The 19,650-nt window shown below is 44.7% G+C and overlaps 1 protein-coding gene across 1 annotated transcript in view; it reads right to left on the bottom strand.

Annotated features, from left to right (window-relative positions):
- LOC308268420 (b(0,+)-type amino acid transporter 1-like) overlaps positions 1-17,439 on the bottom strand; it is a gene marked incomplete at both ends in the record, with an annotated part of 31,559 nt that extends 14,120 nt beyond the window's left edge. The window contains 7 exons of the mRNA XM_080703552.1: positions 8,691-8,794; positions 9,539-9,662; positions 14,623-14,667; positions 15,341-15,440; positions 15,762-15,887; positions 16,865-17,107; positions 17,283-17,439. Coding sequence (XP_080559678.1) covers positions 8,691-8,794; positions 9,539-9,662; positions 14,623-14,667; positions 15,341-15,440; positions 15,762-15,887; positions 16,865-17,107; positions 17,283-17,439 — 899 coding nt within the window. The remainder of the gene's footprint in view (positions 1-8,690; positions 8,795-9,538; positions 9,663-14,622; positions 14,668-15,340; positions 15,441-15,761; positions 15,888-16,864; positions 17,108-17,282) is intronic.
- Positions 17,440-19,650: the final 2,211 nt, after the last annotated feature.

The following is a 19,650-nucleotide window of genomic DNA, read 5'->3' as shown; positions in this document are numbered from 1 at the left end:
GCTTGTGTTGAAGACATGGTCACTGATGCAGCAAGGTTGAGAGGTGGGTCTTTTAGACAGTGACTAGATCATGGGGTTCTGACCTCCTGAGTGAGTGAATTAACCTAAACTGCTGTGAGGTGGAGCCTAATTGGAGGAGGAAGCCCAGTGGCCTGCTTCAAGGATTGCCCTTGTCTCCAGCCCTTTTCCCCTCTGTTTCTTGGCTTCCGTGGGTTGAGCATCTTTCCTCCACCATTCTCTACCTTCATGATGCTAACCATGTACTGACCTCTGAAACCATGAGCTATAAGGTGGTTTTTAGTTTTTTTTTGTTTTTTGTTTTTTTTGGTGGTGGTGGTGCTGGGGTTCCTGGAAGCCCATCTACATCCGGGCTACACTCCCAGACCTATTTTATATTTTTATTTGGAAACAGGGTCTCTTAAGCCAGGCGGCTGGCTTCGAACATGCGCGATCCTCCTGTCTCCGCCTCCCAAGCATGGGGATTACAAGTGTGTGCCACCACGCCCGGTGAATAAGGTTATTTTAAAGCCAAGAAGACACAAAGCAGCATGTCAGAATTCATCCAGCTGGCTAGGTTCATAAGCCAGAGGTAGACCCTGTGTTCCAGCCCCAGTACCAAAAGAAAAAAAAAAAAAGCCAAACCTAATAATACTGAAAGGTTGAAGGTAAAAGGGTTGGGTCATTGCCCAAAATAGCCCCACAAAGCTGATATCGGGATATCAGACAAGTATAGTTTAAGGCTTTAACCATAGATACTATAGAAAAAAGAAAGTCCACCAAGCAAACTTTAAAACAATGAAATAAAAACCAGGTACCTTTGAAACCTAGAAGGCTAATTCACTATTAGAATGAAAGACTGGAACAGTACAAGTTAGAGACTTGATAAAAATCTAGAGACAATTATAGGAACAAATTATTTTCAGGACTACAGGAAACAAACAAATTTCAGTGAGCCACAAGGCAAGTTTTAAAACTTCTGAAGCAATGTCATAAAGACCACAAAGTTGCGGGGGAGGGAGGCTGGAGGGTTTGGTGGTACATGCCTGTAATCCCAACACTTGAGACAGGAAGATAATAGGTTCAAGGTCAACTCCAGCAAAATAGACTTTCAGCAACCTAGCAACACCCTGTTTCCAAAACAAATGAAGGGCTGTGGGTGTAGCTTGGAGGTAAATGTCCTGGATTCAGTCTCCAGTACTACAAAAATGTCTATCATGCAAAAAAAAAAATAGAAATACAAAAGCCAAAAGACCCATTTATCTAGCTGCATATTTGAACTTTGAAATGATACCAAATGGATTCCCCGAAAAAGATGAGTGTTAGCAGAAGGGAACTTAGACTCAAGAGGATGCTGAGCTCATATGTTAAATTTTATCAGTTTTACACAATTAATATACAAATGCTATGCAGAATGCAACTGGGAAGAATTCTTGCAAGTGCTAAACTGCCATGGGAGGACACCAGGCAGCCCTACTGGGTTTCACACTACCGAAGCTAGGAAATGGTCATGTTTTGGTACTGGAGATTGAACCCAGGGAGGTTCTACTTCCAAACTGCATGCCAGCCCTTTTTATTTTTTTGTTTTTGAAACAGAGTCTCCTAGGTTGTTGAGTCTCACCAAGCTGCTGAAGTTGCCCTTGAACCTGTGCTCCTCCTATCTCAGCCACCCAAGTATTACAAGCATGTGATTACAAACTTGTGCCACCACACCTGGTTTAGAAGATGTTCCCATAAATACAGTTGCACAAGAAAGGACCAATTGGGTAATAAGTGAACAAGGAGCACACAGGGATCACTAAGCACCAGAGAAAAGAATAAATCACAGTGTGTCAACAGGTAAATGATTGCCAAAAAAAGGGAAAGTAATATTTATGCCTCCCAACTATGTTCCAAGTGATAAAATTGATAAGGTAGAAAGCTAGAAGAAAACACTGGTGAACACATAATCTCAACAGAAGGAAGATTTACCTATGTGAGAGAGAATTCAGAAACCATTTTGGAAAATCTTAGATTTGACTCCACAAAAATTATGTATAGCCAGGTGTGGTAGTACATGCCTATAGTCCCAGCTACTAGGAAGGCTGGTGGGAGGATCCTTTAGGGGTTTGAGACCAGCCTGGGGAGCATAGCAAGATCCTGTATATAAAAAATAGTTATATATATCCCTCTAGAAAAAAAAATATATATATGGTTTTATATATACTATTATATATGTTCCTCTGGAGATACACAAACATACACATGCACATGCTCACTCATATATATAATCTCCATATCCCTCTGGATTCTTGAGGGGTTGGACCCAGGACCCTTGCAAATACTAAAACAATTTGATGCTCAAGACCCTTACATCAAATGGTGTGCTATTTGCATATACCTACACACACACACACACACACACACACACACACACATATATATATATATATATATATATATATATATATACTCTCATACTTTAAATCGTCTCTATTGTCTAATACAGTATAAATGCTATATAAATAAGTATATTTAGGGAATAATGATCTGTACATCTTCAGTACAAATGCAGTGTGTGTATATGTGTTTTACTGGGGACTGAACCTAGAGGCAGTCTACCTCTAAGCTATACTCCAGCCCAATTTTTTTCTTTTTTTTTTTTTTGATTTTTGTTGTACTGGGGATTGAATCCAGAGGCATTCTACCTCCAAGCTACACCCCTCATAGCTATTTATTATTCTTTTTTTTGTGTGTGTGGTACTAGGGGTGGAACCCAGGGGCTTTCTACCTCCGGGCTATACTCCCAGACCTATTTTTTATATTTAATTTGGAAACAGGGTCTCATTAAGTTGCTGAAAGCCTCACTAAGTAGCTGAGGCTGGCTTCAAACTTGTGCGATCCTCCTGTCTCAGCCTCCCAAGTGCAGGGATAACAAATGTATGCCACCACGCCTGGCTTCATTCTTTCTTTTGAACAGGGTCTCACTGAGTCGCAGAGGACCTCACTAAGTAGCTGAGGCTGGTTGAAAATCTGCAATCCTCCTGTCTCAGCCTCCCAAGAACTGGGATTACAAGCATGAACCACCATGTCCATCCATCCATATTCTCTCTCTCTCTCTCTCTCTCTCTCTCTCTCTCTCTCTCTCTCTCTCTCTCTCTCTTCCTTTTCTTTTCTTTTCTTTTTCGGTATTAGGGATTGAACCCAGGGGCATCTACCTCCTAACTACATCCCTAGCCCTATTTTAGTTTTATTTTGAAACAGGGTCTTGCAGAGTCGGGCTTGGTGGGGCATTCTTGTATTCTGATTACTTGGGAGGCTGAGACAGGAAAATTGCATGTTCACAGCCAGCCTCAGCAATTTGTGAGGCCCTCCACAATTTAGATCTTGTTTAAAAATAAAGAATAAAAACTATGGCTAGGAGTGTAGCCCAGAGATAGAATGCCCCTGGGTTCTATCCCCATCCCCAATACCACCAAATTATATATATATATATATATTTTTTATTATTATTATTTATTTATATTTATATATATACAACAAAAAATAGGGTCATACTAGGTTGACAAAAGTCTCACTACTTGCTGAGGCTGTCTTCAAGCTTTTGATCCTTCTGTCTTAGCCTCTCAACTACTGGGATTACAAGTACGTACCACCACATCTGGCTTATTTTGGTTTTAAAGCAGAGTCTAAGTTTCCAAGGGCCTCACTAAATTGCTGAGGCTGGTCATGAACCTGTGATCCACTTGTCTCAGCCTCCAAGTATGGGGATACAAGTGTGCACCACCATACCTAGCTTTTTCTGAATATTATCTATGGCTGGTTGAATTTATGGAGGTGGAATCCATGGATATAAAGGGCTAACTGTACAATATAATTTTTTGTTGTTGCTACTGCTGAAAACTGAACCCAAGGACATTCTACCTCTGAGCTCTACCCCCAGCCCTTTTTTTATGATATTTTAAGACACTGGGGAAGGGAACCAAGGGGGCATTCTGCCTATGAGCTACACCCCATGAGCTACACCCCAGCCTTATTTTTTATTCTTTATTTATTGAAACGGTATCATTACTGAGTTGCAAAGGGCCTCACTAAGTAGCTGAGGCTGTCTACGAACTGCAATCCTCCTCTTTCAGCCTCCCAAATACTGTGGTTACAAACCTGCACCACCATGCCCAGCCCTATTTTTTTTCTTAATGTTTCAAAGAGGGTCTTGCCAAGTTGCTGAAGCTGGGCCTGAACCTGTGATCTTCCTGTCTTAACCTCTCAAGTTCTGAGATTTACAGGTATAGCTCAGAGGTATAATTCCCCTTTATTCATTCCCCAACACAAACAACAAGAAGAAACACCCACAATGACATATCAATACCCATTAGAATGTCTATAATAAAAAGATAGAGCTGGGGTATAGCTCAGTGAGAAAGCACTTGTCTAGCATGTACGAGGCCCTGGTTCAATCCCCAGCACTGAAAAGGTATTGAGGAAGATAAAGGGAAACCGGAAGACTCTTGTATTGCTTGTAGAAGTTCAAATAGAATAACCAAGTAAACAGTTTTGGCCATTTCTTTAAAAGTTAGTCAATTTATGAGGAGGCATGAATTATGTAACAGCAAAAATACATCTTTTTGTTCTATTTTATTAATTTGCTTCATTAAATATTTGAAAGCTGGGCATGGTGGTGCATGCTTGTAATCCCAGTACTTGGGAGGCTAAGACAGGAGGATCACAGGTTCTCTGCCAGCCTCAGCTACTTTGGTGAGACCCTCTGCAACTTAGGCCTGTTTCAAACTAAAGAATAAAAATAGGGCTGGGGGTGTATCTCGGAGGTAGAATGCCCCTGAGTTTAATCCCCAGTACCACACACACATACAACCCCCCCCCAAAAAAAAAAAACCTATAGTCCCAGTACTTGGGAGGCCTAGACAAGAAAATCACTGGTTTGCACTCAGCCTTAGCCACTTAGAGAGGCCTTCTGCAACTTAGCGAGACTCTCTTAATTTTGTAAACAACTAAGAAAAGAAACCAAACATTATTAAATGCACCATACTGGGGTGCGTGTATAAGGAACCCCAGGGAGCACCCTGAGCACATGCTTATCAGTTTATTATACCCTCAGCCGACCATACCAGTGCTTTAACAGTAACACTGGGCATAGTGCACACACACCTGTAATCTGAATACTTTGAAGGCTGAAACAGAAGAATCACAGGTTTGAGACCATCTTTAGCAACTTAACATAAAAATAAAAGTGGGTTCAAAGCCAGCCTCAGCAAATAGGGCTGAGGGTATAGTTTTGGAGGTAGAATGCCCCTGGGGTCTACCCCCAGCACCATTAAAAAAAAAAAAAAGACCAACAGATACATGAAAAAATGATCAACATCACTAATCAGAGCAGTGCTATCAAAACTATGAGATACCATCTCCAGTCTCACACCTGTTAGAATGACTGTTAGCCAACCAATGAAAGGTGAATGTTGGCAAGGATTCAGAGAAGAAAGCACCTTTGTACATGGCTGGTGGGAATGAAAATCTACTACAGCCATGTTGGGAGACAGTGGAAGGTTCAACAAACTAAAAATAGAATTACCAAATGATCTAGCAATCCTAGTTCTTAATATATATTCAAAGGAATTAGAATCAGTGTGTCATCTGGGTGTGGTGGTGCATGCCACCTTGGGAAACTGAGACAGGAGGATTGTAGGTTTGAGACCAGCCTCAGCAATTTAGCAAAACCCTCAGCAACTGGAGAGACTCCTGTTTAAAAAAACAAAAAACAAAAAAAAGAAGAGGCAGTGTCTGGGATGTAGTTCAGAGGCAGAATGCCCCTTAGCTGGGCATGGTGTTGCATGTTCGTAATCTAGTACTTGAGAGACTGAGACAGGAGGATTGAAGGTTCAAGGACAGCCTCAGCAATTAGTGAGATTCTCATCAACCTAGCAAGACCTCGTTTCAAGATAAGGCTGGGGTACAGCTCAGAGGTAGAACGCCCCTGGGTTCACACACACACACACACACACACACACACACACACACACACACACTCAGTATGTCAAAGCGATACATGTAAAACAAGTGTGGTGATGCAATCCCAGTACTTGGGAGGCTAAGACAGGAGAGTCACAGGTTCAAGACCACCCTCAGCAACTTAATGGAACTCTCAGCAACCTAGCAAGACCCTGTTTCAAAACAAAAACTAAAAAACGGGTTGAGGGTATAGCTCAAAGATAGAATGCCTCTGGATTCAATCCCCAGAAACACACACACACACACAAACACACACACACACACACAAACACACACACACACACACAGATATTGTACATTGCAACATTCATAATAGCCAAGATACAGATACAGCCTAAGTGACCATCAACAGATGAATGGATACAGATATGTGATGCACATACAGTGGAGCAATATTTCTTTCTTTTTTTTTTTTTAGCACTGGAGATTGAACCCAGAGGCATTCTAGATCCAAACTACACCCACCAGCCCTATTTTTTAAATTGTTATTTTGAAACGGTCTTACAAGATTGACGAGAGTCTCACTGCTTGCTGAGACTATCCTTGAGCCTGAGATCCTCCTGTCTCAGCCTCCCAGGTACCAGGATTAGCTTGTGACACCACATCTGGCTTCAGTTTTTATTTTAAAACAGGGTCTCACTAAGTTTCTGAGGCTGGCTCAAACCTATGATCTTTTTGTCTCAACCTCTCAAGTACTGGGATTTCAGGCATGTGTTACCATGTCCAGCTTGTGGAATACTATTTAGCCTTAAAAGGTCTATTATTTGCAACAACATGGACGACTCTAGAAATCATTATGGTAAGTGAAATAAGTCAATCATAAGAGGACAGATATCATGATCTCACTTGATGGAATTGAAACCTTCAAACTCATAGAAGTACAGACTAGAGTGGTGATTAGCTGCGGCTGGGGTGTGGCAGGTGCAGCGAGAGGGGAAGTGTTAACAGGCACAAAGTTTCCAGGAGGACCAATGAACTCCAGTGCTATCACAGAGCAAGGTAACTGTAGTCACTAATAATATAAAAACTGCTAAGAGTGGATTTCAAATGTTCTTATCACAAAGAAATGATAAGTATGTGAGATTATGCATATGTTAAACAAACTTGCTGATTCCACAATGCATACATTTGTCAAAACATAATGTACTTTGTTGATAAATGCCATTATTATCAATGAGAAATACAAATAAAATTTAATGATATACAGAAATGCAAAGAATCCAGATTTGCCTTTTGTGTACTGAGGATTGAACCTAGGGGCATTCTGCCTCTGAGTTACCCCCAGCCTATTTTATTTTTATCTTAAAATACTAAGTCTCACTAAGTTTCTGAGGACCTCACTAATCCTTAGGCTTGCCCTCCTACCTACAATCCTTCTGTCTCAGACTCCCAAGTACTGGGATTACAGGTATGTGCCACCATGTGCAGTTTGGAGATTGTGCGTGTGTGTGTGTGTGTGTGTGTGTGTGTGTGTGTGTGCGCGCGCGCGCGCGTGCGAGTCATGGAACCCAAGGCTTCATGCATGCTAGGCAAGTGCTTACCACAAAGCTACACCCTGAGAATGAATGAATTAATTAATTTTGGCACTGGAGATTGAACCCAGGGCCATTCTACCTCCAAGCTACACCCCTAGGCCTGCTTTATTTTTATTTGGAAAACAGAGTCTCACTAGGTTGAGGTCTCACTACTTGCTGAGACTTTCCTCAAACCTGCGATCCTCCCGTCTCAGCCTCCCAAGTACTGGGATTACAAGTGTGTACCACCACACCCAGCTGCAATTCATTTTTAAATGCATAAATGTGTGGCAGAGTCGCTCAGAACACCAGACACTAGCCAAAGGCAGGTCCCAGAATGTTCCAGCATCAGTATTTATGGAAACAACCCACACCCAGCTGTGAGTGGAGGACTTGTTAAATTATGCTTCATCACAAAGGGGACTAAACCACAGCAGTTAATTGTCTATACCACTTGGGTACTGGGGGTGGAACCCAGGGGCTTTTCTACTTCCGATCTATACTCCCAGACCTATTTTATACTTTATTTAGAAACAGGGTCTCACTAAGTAGCTGAGGCTGGCTTCGAACCTGTGCGGTCCTCCTATGTCAGCCTCCCAAGTGCGGGGATTACAAGCGTGCGCTACCATGCCCGGCAGCACCTGTGATACTTCTGTCTCAGCTTCCCAAGTGCTAGGGTTGCAGACGTGCACCACCACACACAGCTATAAAAGCAGAATGGAGGATTGTTATGGACTTATGTGGCCAGCAAGTCTAAACTACTAATACCTGGCCATTTAAGAAAAAGTTTGCCAAGTCGTGTACACACTGTCATGAGAAAATGTTCAGGAAATAGCATTAGATGAAGTAAGAGGGTGTGGGAAGTGCAAAGTGGAAAGCCCGCCTCATTCCCCAGCACTACCGCCTCACCTGGTGCCGACACTGGCAGCAGCTTCCCCAGGCCTGCAACCCCTGGCCTGCGGCGGCAGTGCCAAGTACAGGGAGCCTTGTACTGCTCCCGTGTGCAAGCGTGCCCACACCTTCCTTGCCAGTCTGCCACGTCTGGACCAGAGGGTTTCTGTCTGCGCCATAAAGGCCTTAACCTCACAGAGCTCAAGAATTTGGGGTTTCCTCAAGAGTCATACTGGCTTTGCTGCCCCTGGCCACCCTGGAAGAGAGTACTTGGGGGTCCCCTACCTGCCAGCTGTAAAACAGGTCCCATTAGCAGCACCGATGGTTGAAAACGCCACAAAGAGTAGAACGACCCACGAGGCTGGATAGAGAACGCGGTCACCAAATGTCTGGTGAGAGAAGCAAAATGGATCCTTGATGGTCTTCTAGCTTCCAAGAGCTATTAGTCCAAAAGCTATCTGCTCCCCCAAAAGACCCATTGGGCCCAGCCTCCGGGACCTCCAGCTAGAGAGGAAAGAGGGGAAGCCTCTCCGGGCCACCTCAGGACATTTTGAAGAGAGGGGTACTGAGATTGAGTCCAGGGGCATTCTGCCTCCAGGCTACACCTCCAGACCCCCACCCTGTGTATGTGTGGTACTGGTGACTGAGTCCAGGGCTTTCTACCTCTGAGCTACAGCCCTAACTCTGTTTTATTTTTTGGTTTGAAGCTGGGTCTCACTAAATTGTGGAGGGCATCACTGAGTTGCTGTCCTTGAACCTCTCAGTCCTGTCGTCTCAGGACTACAAAGCATGTACCACCATACCTGGCTTCTCAGGATCATCTGGTGGAGGCAGAAATCCCATTTCTAACGATGCTGCTTGCCTCGTTCTTCGTCATCTCACCATCCTGTGACACTCTGGCCCTCGTGGCCTTGACTCCCCCTCCCACCTCAGCCACGCAGTTTCATGCTCGGTGACCTCTCTCACATTTCCACCCTGCCTTCGTTATGCAGCTCAACTCCCACAATCCATCAATAGAGGGCCAGGGACACCTGATTCCAGGCCTCTCCCTTCAGGGGTTTCCTAATCTGTCCATAACCCCAGCCTCCTAGATGGCATTCCATCTTCCCACAACCTCGGTACCCGGCACTCACCACCGCCACCGCCTGGGACTGCAGGAGCTCCGTCGTGGTCATCACAGTGAAGTAGGAAATGTTCATGAGGATGTAGCACACCATCACCAGAGGGATGCCGATGACAATGGCCAGGGGCAGGTTTCTGGGAGGGACAGTGATGAGGGAACACGGGATCAGGCCAGAGCATCCCTGGGAGACTTGTCAGGTTGTCACTGCTACCCAGGCCTCCCCCCACCACCTCCTGAGGCCCACCCAGGGGTATGCGGTACAGCAGCATCACAACAGGACAAGGGACACATCAAATGAGAATGTTCCCTCTGAGACCCTAGGAGAGTAGAATTATTTAAAGCAAAGTAGCTGGGTTTTATGGTGCTCATCTGTAATCCCAGTACTTGAGAGGTAGATAAAGGAAGATTATAGGTTCAAAGCCAGCCGCAGGAACTTATTGAGGCCATCTGCAACTTAGTGAGAGCCGGTTTTAAAATAATAGAAGGCTGGGAGTGTAGCTCAGAGGTAAAACAAATCTGGGCTCAATCTCTAGTGCCACGAAAATAAAAAGAGCAAAATCAGCCAGAGATGCTAGTAATTGAGAGGCTAAAATAGGAGGATCACAAGTTTGAAGCTCAGCAACTTAGCAAGAACCTGTTTCAAAACAAACAAAAAAATACTTTATTTAAAGGGCTAGGAATGTAGCTGAGAGGTAGATGTCCCTGGGTTCAGTCCCTAGTACCAAAAACAAAAAGCCAGAGACAGGGAAAGTTAGGGTTCTTCTTTCTCCTTAGCAATCATTCCTCTGTCCCAAACAAAGCTAAACTTTCATGGATGTAGAAAGAATTTATTATTTATTTATTTATTTATTTATTTATTTATTTATTTATGGGTCTGGGGATGGAACCCAGGGGCATTCGACATCCTAGCTACACCCCCTGCCCTATTTTTTATTCTTTATTTTGAAACGGGTCTCACTGGGTTGCAGAGGGCCTCACTAAGTAGCTGAGGCTGTCCATGAACAGTGATCCTCCAGGTCTCAGCCTCCCAAATGCTGGGATTACAAGCGTGCGCCACCACACCTGGCTTAGAAGGAATTTATAAGAAATCATTCTGGCTGGGTGTGGTCGCACATGTCTATAACCCCAGCAACTGGGGAGGCTGAGAACAGAGGATCATGAGTTCAAGGCCAGCCTGAACAACTTAGTGAGACTGTCCTTAAAAAAATAGAGCTGGGTAGCTGGGCATGGTGATGCACGCCTCTAATCTTAGTACTTGGGAAGCTGAGACAGGAAGATCACAGGTTAGAGAACAGCCTCAGGAAGAGTAAGACTTTTATCAACCTAGCAAGGCCCGGTTTCAAAAACAAAGCAAAAAATAAATAAAGATAGGGTTGTAGCTCAGAAGTAGAATGTCTCTGGGTTCAATCTCCAGTACCCTCCTACACACACAAAAGGACTGGGGGTTAGATTTAATTACAGATTACATGCCTGTATTCCTGGTTCTTGGGAGGCTTAGATAGGAGGATCACAGGTTCAAGGCCAGCCTCAGCAACATAGCAAGAATCTAAACAGTCTAGTGATCCTGTTTAAAAAAATGGCTAGGGTGTAACTCAGAGGTAGAATGTTCTTGGGTTCAATTCCCTGTGACTAACACACACACACACACACACACACACACACACACACACAGGGAGAGAGAGAGAGGAAGAAGAAGAAAGAAGAAGAAAGAAGGAGAAGAAGAAGAAGAAGAAGAAGAAGGAGGAGGAGGAGGAGGAGGAGGAGGAGGAGGAGGAGGAGGAGGAGGACTTCCGGGAAGATGGCAACCGAGAAAAGCGGGGCTTAAGAGCCCCGCTAACAACAAATCTCCATTACCACAAAATCAGCGCCTTTCATAGCCAGAAAACACCATCACCAGTGAAACAAAAAATCACCAGGCTCCAGAGAGAAAGCGGACTGAGAACAGAGCCGCAGAGGAGATAACCGGCCTCAAGCCCGAGGACGCGGCAGCAGCGCCATACTGCCTGTGGCACCGGCGAATTCACGGGACGGCTACAGCAAGCCGAGGTGAGCCACTGCAGAACAGCCAGGCGTGATTTCTCCGCGCAGAGAGCATCTAAATCTCCCAGTGGCCGAGCTCAGCACACGGTGCAGGGATTCAGAGTGGAAATCAAAACCAAGAAGAAAAATGCCAGCCCCACAGCCAAGGGCGTAGCAGCGGCGCCATATTGCCACCGGCGGCAGCAGCAGCGAATTCAGCGAGGCCAGTACAGCTACATCTGCGTACTCAAGAACAGTGAGTCAAATTGCGGGCCACAGAGGAGAAATCCCAGTACTGTACTCCCTGGGACTTGATCCAGTGGGGGAGGGGCGGTGGCAGAGATATCACACCATAGGAGAACGTGCAACCTGGCACCCCCCACAGTCTAAAGCAGCCTCTATCGACTCTCTGGGTCGGAGACTCTGTGATAAAACCCAGTAAAGGAGTAGTGGGGTCTGAGATACTACTGACTCGAGATCCAGAACACCTTAAGTGAAGTCATAGTGACCCAAGGGAAGAACCCAGAGAAGGCACAAACATCCGAAATCATGGGAAAGAGGAAGAATACTGGAGCAATGAATGCCGCCAACAACCCCACAACATCAGAACCCGATAAAACTGAAAATCAGAGATATCTAGAAGATCAAATCAGGAAAATAACTGTAGAAATAATAGAGGTGCTTCGAAAAGAACTCAGAGAGAGCCAAAAAGAGATAAAGGATGCAATTAATGAAGTAAAGGCCTCAATTCAAAGCACAAACAACTGATTAGAACACATGGAGAACAGAATCTCGCTCTTAGAAGATGAGCAATCCAAAAATGAACGCATAGTTTCTAATCTAGAAAAAAATATCCGACAGCAGGAATCTGATATTGAAGAAATATGGGCCCATTTTAAGAGAGCTAACCTAAGAATAATTGGAATAGAGGAGGGAAAAGAAGGTGAAACCAAAAGGATCAACAATCTCTTCAAGGAAGTAATAACAGAAAATTTTCCAAACATAGAGCAAGAGGTTGATACACAGGTCCAGGAAACTTATAGAACTCCCTTTAGACAGGATCGGAGAAGAGGATCCCCACGCCACATAATTGTCAAAATGACCAATGTGGAAGCCAAGCAGAGAATCTTAAAGGCAACAAAAACAAAGGGCCAAGTGACATTCAGAGGCAAACCAATTAGAATCACTCCAGACTTCCCAAACCAAGTCATGAGAGCCAGAAGGGCTTGGAGTAACATATTCCAAACTCTGAAAGAAAACAACTTCCAGCCAAAAATTTCCTACCCAGCAAAACTTTCTATCAAATTAGATGGAAAAATAAGAAGCTTCCATGACAAACAGAATCTGAAGGAATTTATGTCTTCAAAACCAGCACTAGAGAAAATACTCAAAGAGATTAACTACAAAGAAGAAATAGGTAACACACTCTAGAACTAGAGAAACAAGATTTTCCAGCCAACAGACATCTAAGATTGGTTATCTGTGGAGATTCATTATTTATGTTAGTCTTTTACCTATCTCTAAAGGGTATTGTTTGCCTTTATTGTTGTTAATTTTTAGGATTTCTAGTTGGAATATTAATATACCTTCAGATATAGCAATTGGAAAAATTTTATCCCATTCTATTAGTAACTGTTAACTCTGTTTACATTGTCTTTGGATATACAATTTTTTTTATTTTTTAGGGAGTTTGTATACTCTTCTGTTGCCTGTGCCATTGAAATCATAACCAAGAAATCACTGCCAATTTCAATGTTGTGAGGTTTAATGACCCAGATTTTCTCCTAAAAGTTTATAGTCTTAAGATTTATATTTAGGTCTATTATCTACTTTGAGTTAATATTTGTATATGGGATTAGGTAAGGGTCCAATTTTATTCTTTTCCATGTAATTATTATTTTTAACAATATTTAGTTAAAAGATTAATATTTCCACCACCAAATGTTCGTGGAAACCTTGTCAAAAATAACTTGACAATATAGGGAAGAATTTAGCTCTAGGCTTTTATTTAACTCCAATGGTTTATATACCTACCTTTAGAATAGTACTACACTGTTTCAATTATTGTAGCTTTATATGGTTTGAAATCAGAAAATATATATCTTCTAGCTTTGTTCTTTTTCAAGATCGTTTTGGGTACCTAGAGTCCATATTCCATATTAGGATAGATTTTTTTCTGAAAAATAAATATATAAATATATGATAGTTTCACCTAAAAATAGAAAAAAATATTCTCTGGTAAGAAAGAAAGCAAAAAGAAATATTGAAATGTTATCTTTAAGTCATCAAAAGCTTGGTATCAGACAAATGAAACTATTATGTGAGATTATCATTTTTAATTTTAGATAAATTGCCATAATACTAGATGTCAACTACTAAGCCAAGCATGGGAGGGAGGGATAGGGAGAGAATGGGGTGGGGATTGGGTGGGGGCTGACTGGTAAAAGTGTGCATGTATGTCTACAAAAGTATGTATCCTACTATGATGTATGAATACAGTGCACCAATAAAAAAAAAAGGAATGAAAAAATATATATATAAAAAAATAGGTCTGGGAGTGTAGCACAGACATAGAAGAGCTTCCAGGAACCCCAGTACCACAAATAAATAAATAAATAAATAAATAATAAATAAAATAAAATAATAAAAGAAGAAGAAGAAGAAGAAGAAGAAGAAGGAAGAAGAAGAAGAAGAAGAGGAGGAGGAGGAGGAGGAGGAGGAGGAGGAGGAGGAGGAGGAGGAGGAGGAGGAGGAGTTAGTTCTGGGGATGGAGCTCAGTGGTAGAGTCCTTTTGAACTGAGTTTAATGCCCAGTACTGTTCAATCTTCCTCCCCACCCCTCCAAACAAAAGAAGAAAGGAAAGAAAGGATTCTAGGTTGTGAGTGTAGCTCAGTAATAGAGTGCTTGCCTAGCATGCATGAGGCCCTGGATTTGATCCCCAGCACCACAAAAACAAACCATTCACTGAGCAGAAGGAGCTGTATGATAATGGAAGGACGCAGGTCTGCCTTTTGCCTGGGTAAACAGAAATGCAGTTTCAGACCCATTGTCTCCCGCTGGACCCAGCTTTCTTACCTGAAAGGGTTTCTAAGTTCTTCTGTGATATAATTGAGTTGATTCCTGAGGAAAAAGAAGTAACAAGGGTGACATGTAACTTGTCACCTGATTTTCTTGGGTAAGAATGTGAAACAGTAATAAATGTTGGCTTCATTAAAGACTCTTCACTGTAGAGAAAGCTGTCCTGCAGGATTGCCACGGTTATTTCCTTCTAGGAATCCCTGGTGGCACTGGGGCCTTGGGCTAACAACACCTACACATCAATAGTTGAGGACCTTGCCATCCTTGGGAATCACGTGGATTTTCAAGAATCAGGAGTAGTGAGTCTCTAGGGTGCTTTGAAAAGATGGAAGATGGTTTGTCTGAAAAGATGACACCTACAAGTGCTTTGAAAATCTAGCATTGCAGATGGTCATACTTCTTCCTTAAAAGACATAAGCAGTCTCATCAGCTAAAGTTAGTATTTTCAAAGTTTAACATAGAAACGCTGTTGAATATCCATGGCTTTGTCAAGCACTGGGCAGGGCTGGCTGGCTGGAATTCAGCTAAGCGCTTACTTGCCTGCTGAGGCTTCTGCACAGGCCCCAGGAGTTGTGCATTTCATAGAAGGAAAACATCATAGATTTTAGAGTCACAGCAAACCCCATTAAGGGGAAAGTCTGCTTTGCACAACAGGTGAACTCAAATTAACCTAAAGAAACTTGGAACAAGTTGGGCCATCTGAGGAGCAGCTTACCATCCATCGTAGGCCCAGAGTCCATTGTAAAACGCCAGACTGATGGCCCCCACGGATACTTTGGCTCCCTCAAAAGAATTTTCAAAATTCTTCGTGTTTCCTGCAAGTAAGTCAGACAATGAATAGTGGTGCCAGCTGACCAGGTTTTGACTTTGCTCTCCTCTCACGTGGAGCTCATGTGAGCCCTGCGGACAGAGGCTCCCTTGGCCAGGCCAGGCCTCACGGCGGGCTGGGCCCTTCGGTTCGCTCTGTGCTCCTGGTGCTCTGTGTCTGCAGAGCTTGGCTGGGAGCCAAGCAGCTTAAAGGTTCTGTTTGTGCGTTTCTACCGGGCTCGCTCAGGCATAGGCTGGTGTGCAGGACTGCTCCAGAAGGAAAGGGGTATGTGCTGGGGCGGCCCCTCCTGCATCCTGCTGAAGCTCACCTTGGGCCAGGAGGACAAGGCCGCTGATGATGATGATGGCCACGATCACCAGCTTGGCCGCAGTGAAGATGTTCTGGACGTAGCTCCCGAGCTGCACACTCAGCGCATTCACGGATGTGATTAACACTGGGGAAGGGTCAGAGTGGGATGATCGACTGACTGCCCTACCTGGTACCCACCTCCCCTCCCTCCTCCTCCTCCTTCCTCTTTTAATTTTATTTATTTATTTTTTTTGGTGTGTGTGAGTGGTACTGGAGCTTGAACCCAGGTGTGCTCTACCTCCAAGCTATACCCCCCAGTCCTTTTAAATTATTTATTTATTTATTTATTTATTTATTTATGTTTCTGGTACTGAGAATGCCAGGGGCATTCTACTTCTGAGTTACACTGCCAGCCCTAATTTTTATTCTTTATTTTGAAGGTCTCACTGAGTTGCAAAGGACTTCACTAAGTAGCTGAGGCTGGCCTCGAACCACAGTCATCCTGTCTCAGCCTCCCAAATGCTGGGATTACAAGCGTGCGCCACCAAACCCAGCTATTTTTTATTTTTGAAACAGAGTCTCACTAAGTTGCCAAGGCTGACCTCAAATATGCAATCTTCCTCTCTCAGCCTCCCAACTACTGGGATTACAAGTGTGTACCACCATGCTCCGCTCATTTTTTTATTTTTTGAAACAAGGTCTTGCTAAGTTACTAAGGGTATCTCTAAGTTGCTAAGGCTGATCTCAAACCTGTGGTCCTCCCGTCTCAGCCTCCGGAGTAGGCATGAAGTGCCAAGCCTAGTGAAAACCTCTCTTTTCTCTCTCTCTTCTAACACCTATCTTCCCTACCATACCTGTGTCTTGAGTGCAGAGAGGGAAGATCTGCACCAGGGAACCTGGATGGCCATGGCAATCAAGCCAGGCTGCTCCAAGCCAAGGATCCTCCCCTGCAGGGCAGCCTGTGGTTTCTCAGCATCAGGGATGACCAACCCAGCCCCTGTGCCTCCTCAGAGCCCTCAGGCCCATTAGGCCTCTTGTTGGGCGTGGCGCTGCCGAGGCCCCTCAACTCCCTTGCCAGGCCTTCCCTGACCCCTGCCTGGGAACTCAGGGCCGGGTACTCACAGATGGCAGCAGCAGCCAGGCATTTAATGACCACTGGGGGAGGCTCACAGCCTGTGTAGAAGGGTGCACACGCATACTCAGAGAAGCTGAGGCAGATGATGGCAAAGGAGGTGGGCTTCATGACCATGAGGCTGGTCCAGGAGAAGAGGTAGGCGGGGATGGGGCCAAAGGCCTCCATCAGGTAGGGGTACTCGCCCCCCGATTTGGTGATCATCGTGCCAAGCTCTGCAAAACACAGAGCACCTGGAACACAGAGGAAGGATCCAGCCCATGGTGAGGCCTGCCTGGCCCTGGCACTGCCACCCTCCCAGGCTCACCTGGCATGCCTCTGCAACTGGGCGGCCGCCCAGTTGACCCTTATCCTCCACAGGTGCACTCCTAGGGAACCCAGCAGCAGTGGGAGCAGCATCTTAGTTACCCAGTGTTGCCAGGACCCCACAGGCTGCCCATAAGATGAGACAGGGCCCCACGGATTCCGTGTTGCTGAGCACAGACTTGGGGGAAATGAAGATCCCAGAGCCAATGATGGTGCCCACGATGATGCAGATGCCATTCAGCAGGCCCACCTGGGACATGCAGGAAGGAAGAGGGGTCACTGTAGCCCCCTAGCTCAGAGGGACCAGACGTGGCCCTTTCCCACCTAGGGCCAGTGCAGCCAAACAGAACCCGTCCCAAGCACGTCCACCCTGAGCTGCTGCCATGGTCACAGCAGGACACTGGACCTGGGGCTTAGCTTGCTTTATCTTTATGTTTGATACTGGGGGTTGAACACAGGGCACTCAATCTCTGAGCTATATCCCCAGCTCTTTTGAAAATTTTTTGAAACACAATCTCACTAGGTTGCTGAGGCTGGCTTCAAATCTGTGATCCTTCTGTCTTAGCCTCCCAAGTACTGGGATTACAGGCATGTGCCCACTTGACTGCTTTGCTTGTTTTAAATTGATTAACTGGAATCTGGCGTGGTGCCCCATGCTTGTAATTCCAGCATTCAAGAGGCTGAGACAGGAGGAATGTGGTTCAAGGCCAGCCTTAGCTACTTAGTGCGATCCTTTGCAACTCTGTGAGACCCTGTTTCAAAATAAAGAATAAAAACTAGGGCTGGAAGTGGAGCTCAGAAGCAGAATGCCCCTGACTTCCATCCCCAGTACAGCAACAACAACAACAAAAAATTGATTAATCCTCACAACAGCCCCATAAGTTGGGGCTACCACACCACCCCATTTCACAGAGGAGAGAACTGAGGAATGAAAAGCTACTCCTACCAGGACTAGGAGCCGGAAGGGGCTGGCCTGGCTCAGGGTGCAGCCCTCTCTTACTGCTCTCTATGCACAGGCTGATTTAGCAAACAGGTGCCACCAGCCAAGACCCTTGGGAGACACCTCCTGGCTGGGCAGAGTGGGAAGGAGTTCTCCCACCAAGTGGCTAAAGCCAGGACTTGGAGTCCTGGCCACAGGCTCCCCTCCAGGAGAGAGGCACTCAGGAACAGAGAACTTTCTGTGATGCCACTGAGTAGGGTGAGTCTTTCTAGGAGCAGCTCCTAGGAGCTCCCCACGGACCTCCAGGACAGCGAAACCAGTCCACAGTGATGAAGATTCAGGGTGGGGAGCCTGCTTGGGAAGGAGCAAGAGAGGGCTCTGGAGGTAGCACACTTAGCACAACTCATCTATCTGAGAACGAGTGAGCTGACAGTTTGCTGTATTATATATCAATAGAGGGCAGAAATAATTTTTATTTTATATAAATTTTTGTGATACTGGAGAGTCAAGCCAGGGGCATTCTACCCCTGAAATGCACTTGCAGCCCTTTTAATTTTTAATTTGAAACAGGATCTAAGTTACCATGCACTGGCGGTGAACTTGCCATCCTCTGACTGAGCCTCAAGTACTGGAATTAGATAATACTTTTTTTTTTAATTTGTGGTCTGGTGATTTAACTCAAGGGAGTCTACACTACCAGCCCTATTTTATTATTCTATTTATTTAATTCATTTATTTAGTTGCACGGGGGATGGAATCCAGGGGCATTCTACCTCTGAACTATACATTCAGTTCCATTTGTGTGTGTGGTACTGGTGATGGAACCCAAGGGTTTTCTACCTCTAAGCTACATTCCCAGACCTATTTTATATTTTATTTAGAAACATGGTCTCTAAGTTGCTGAGTGCCTCACTCAGTAGCTGAGGCTGGCTTTGAACCTATGCGATCCTCCTGTCTCAGCCTCCCAGGTACTGGGATTACAAGCACGTGAGACTGGAGGATCACAGGTTCATGGCCAGCCTCAGCTACTTAGGCCCTCCACAACTTAGTGGGACCCTGTTTCAAAATAAAGAATAAAAAATGGGGCTGGGGATGTAGCTCGGAGTTTGAATGCCCCTGGGTCCTATCCCCAGGCCCCCCCCCAAAAAAAAAGATTGAACTAAGGCTTTCTACCTTTGAGCTACATTCCCAGACCTTTTTTTTTTTTTTATTTTGAGACAGTGTCTCACTAGGTTGATGAGAGTCTCACTACTTTCTGAGGCTGTTCTCAAACCTTTAATCCTCCTATCTCAGCCTGCCAAGTACTGGGACTACAAAGCTTTGCTACCGTTCCCGGCTTAAAAACTACTTTCTAAAGAGAAAAAAAGCCAGCTGGGCACCATGGCACACACCTATAATCCTAGCACTTGGGAGGCTGAGAGAGGAGAACCGCAGGTCAAGACGGCCTCAGCAAGTAGTGAGACTTGCATCAATCTAGTGAGACCTTGTTTCAAAATAAAAATTTAAAAAATAGGGCTGGGGTGTAGCTTG

Source organism: Muscardinus avellanarius, assembly GCF_963383645.1.
Source record: "Muscardinus avellanarius genome assembly, chromosome: 10".
Classification (NCBI taxonomy): domain Eukaryota; kingdom Metazoa; phylum Chordata; class Mammalia; order Rodentia; family Gliridae; genus Muscardinus; species Muscardinus avellanarius.
Note: the sequence above shows the minus strand (reverse complement) of the source record. Positions and strands in the feature narration are given on the sequence as shown.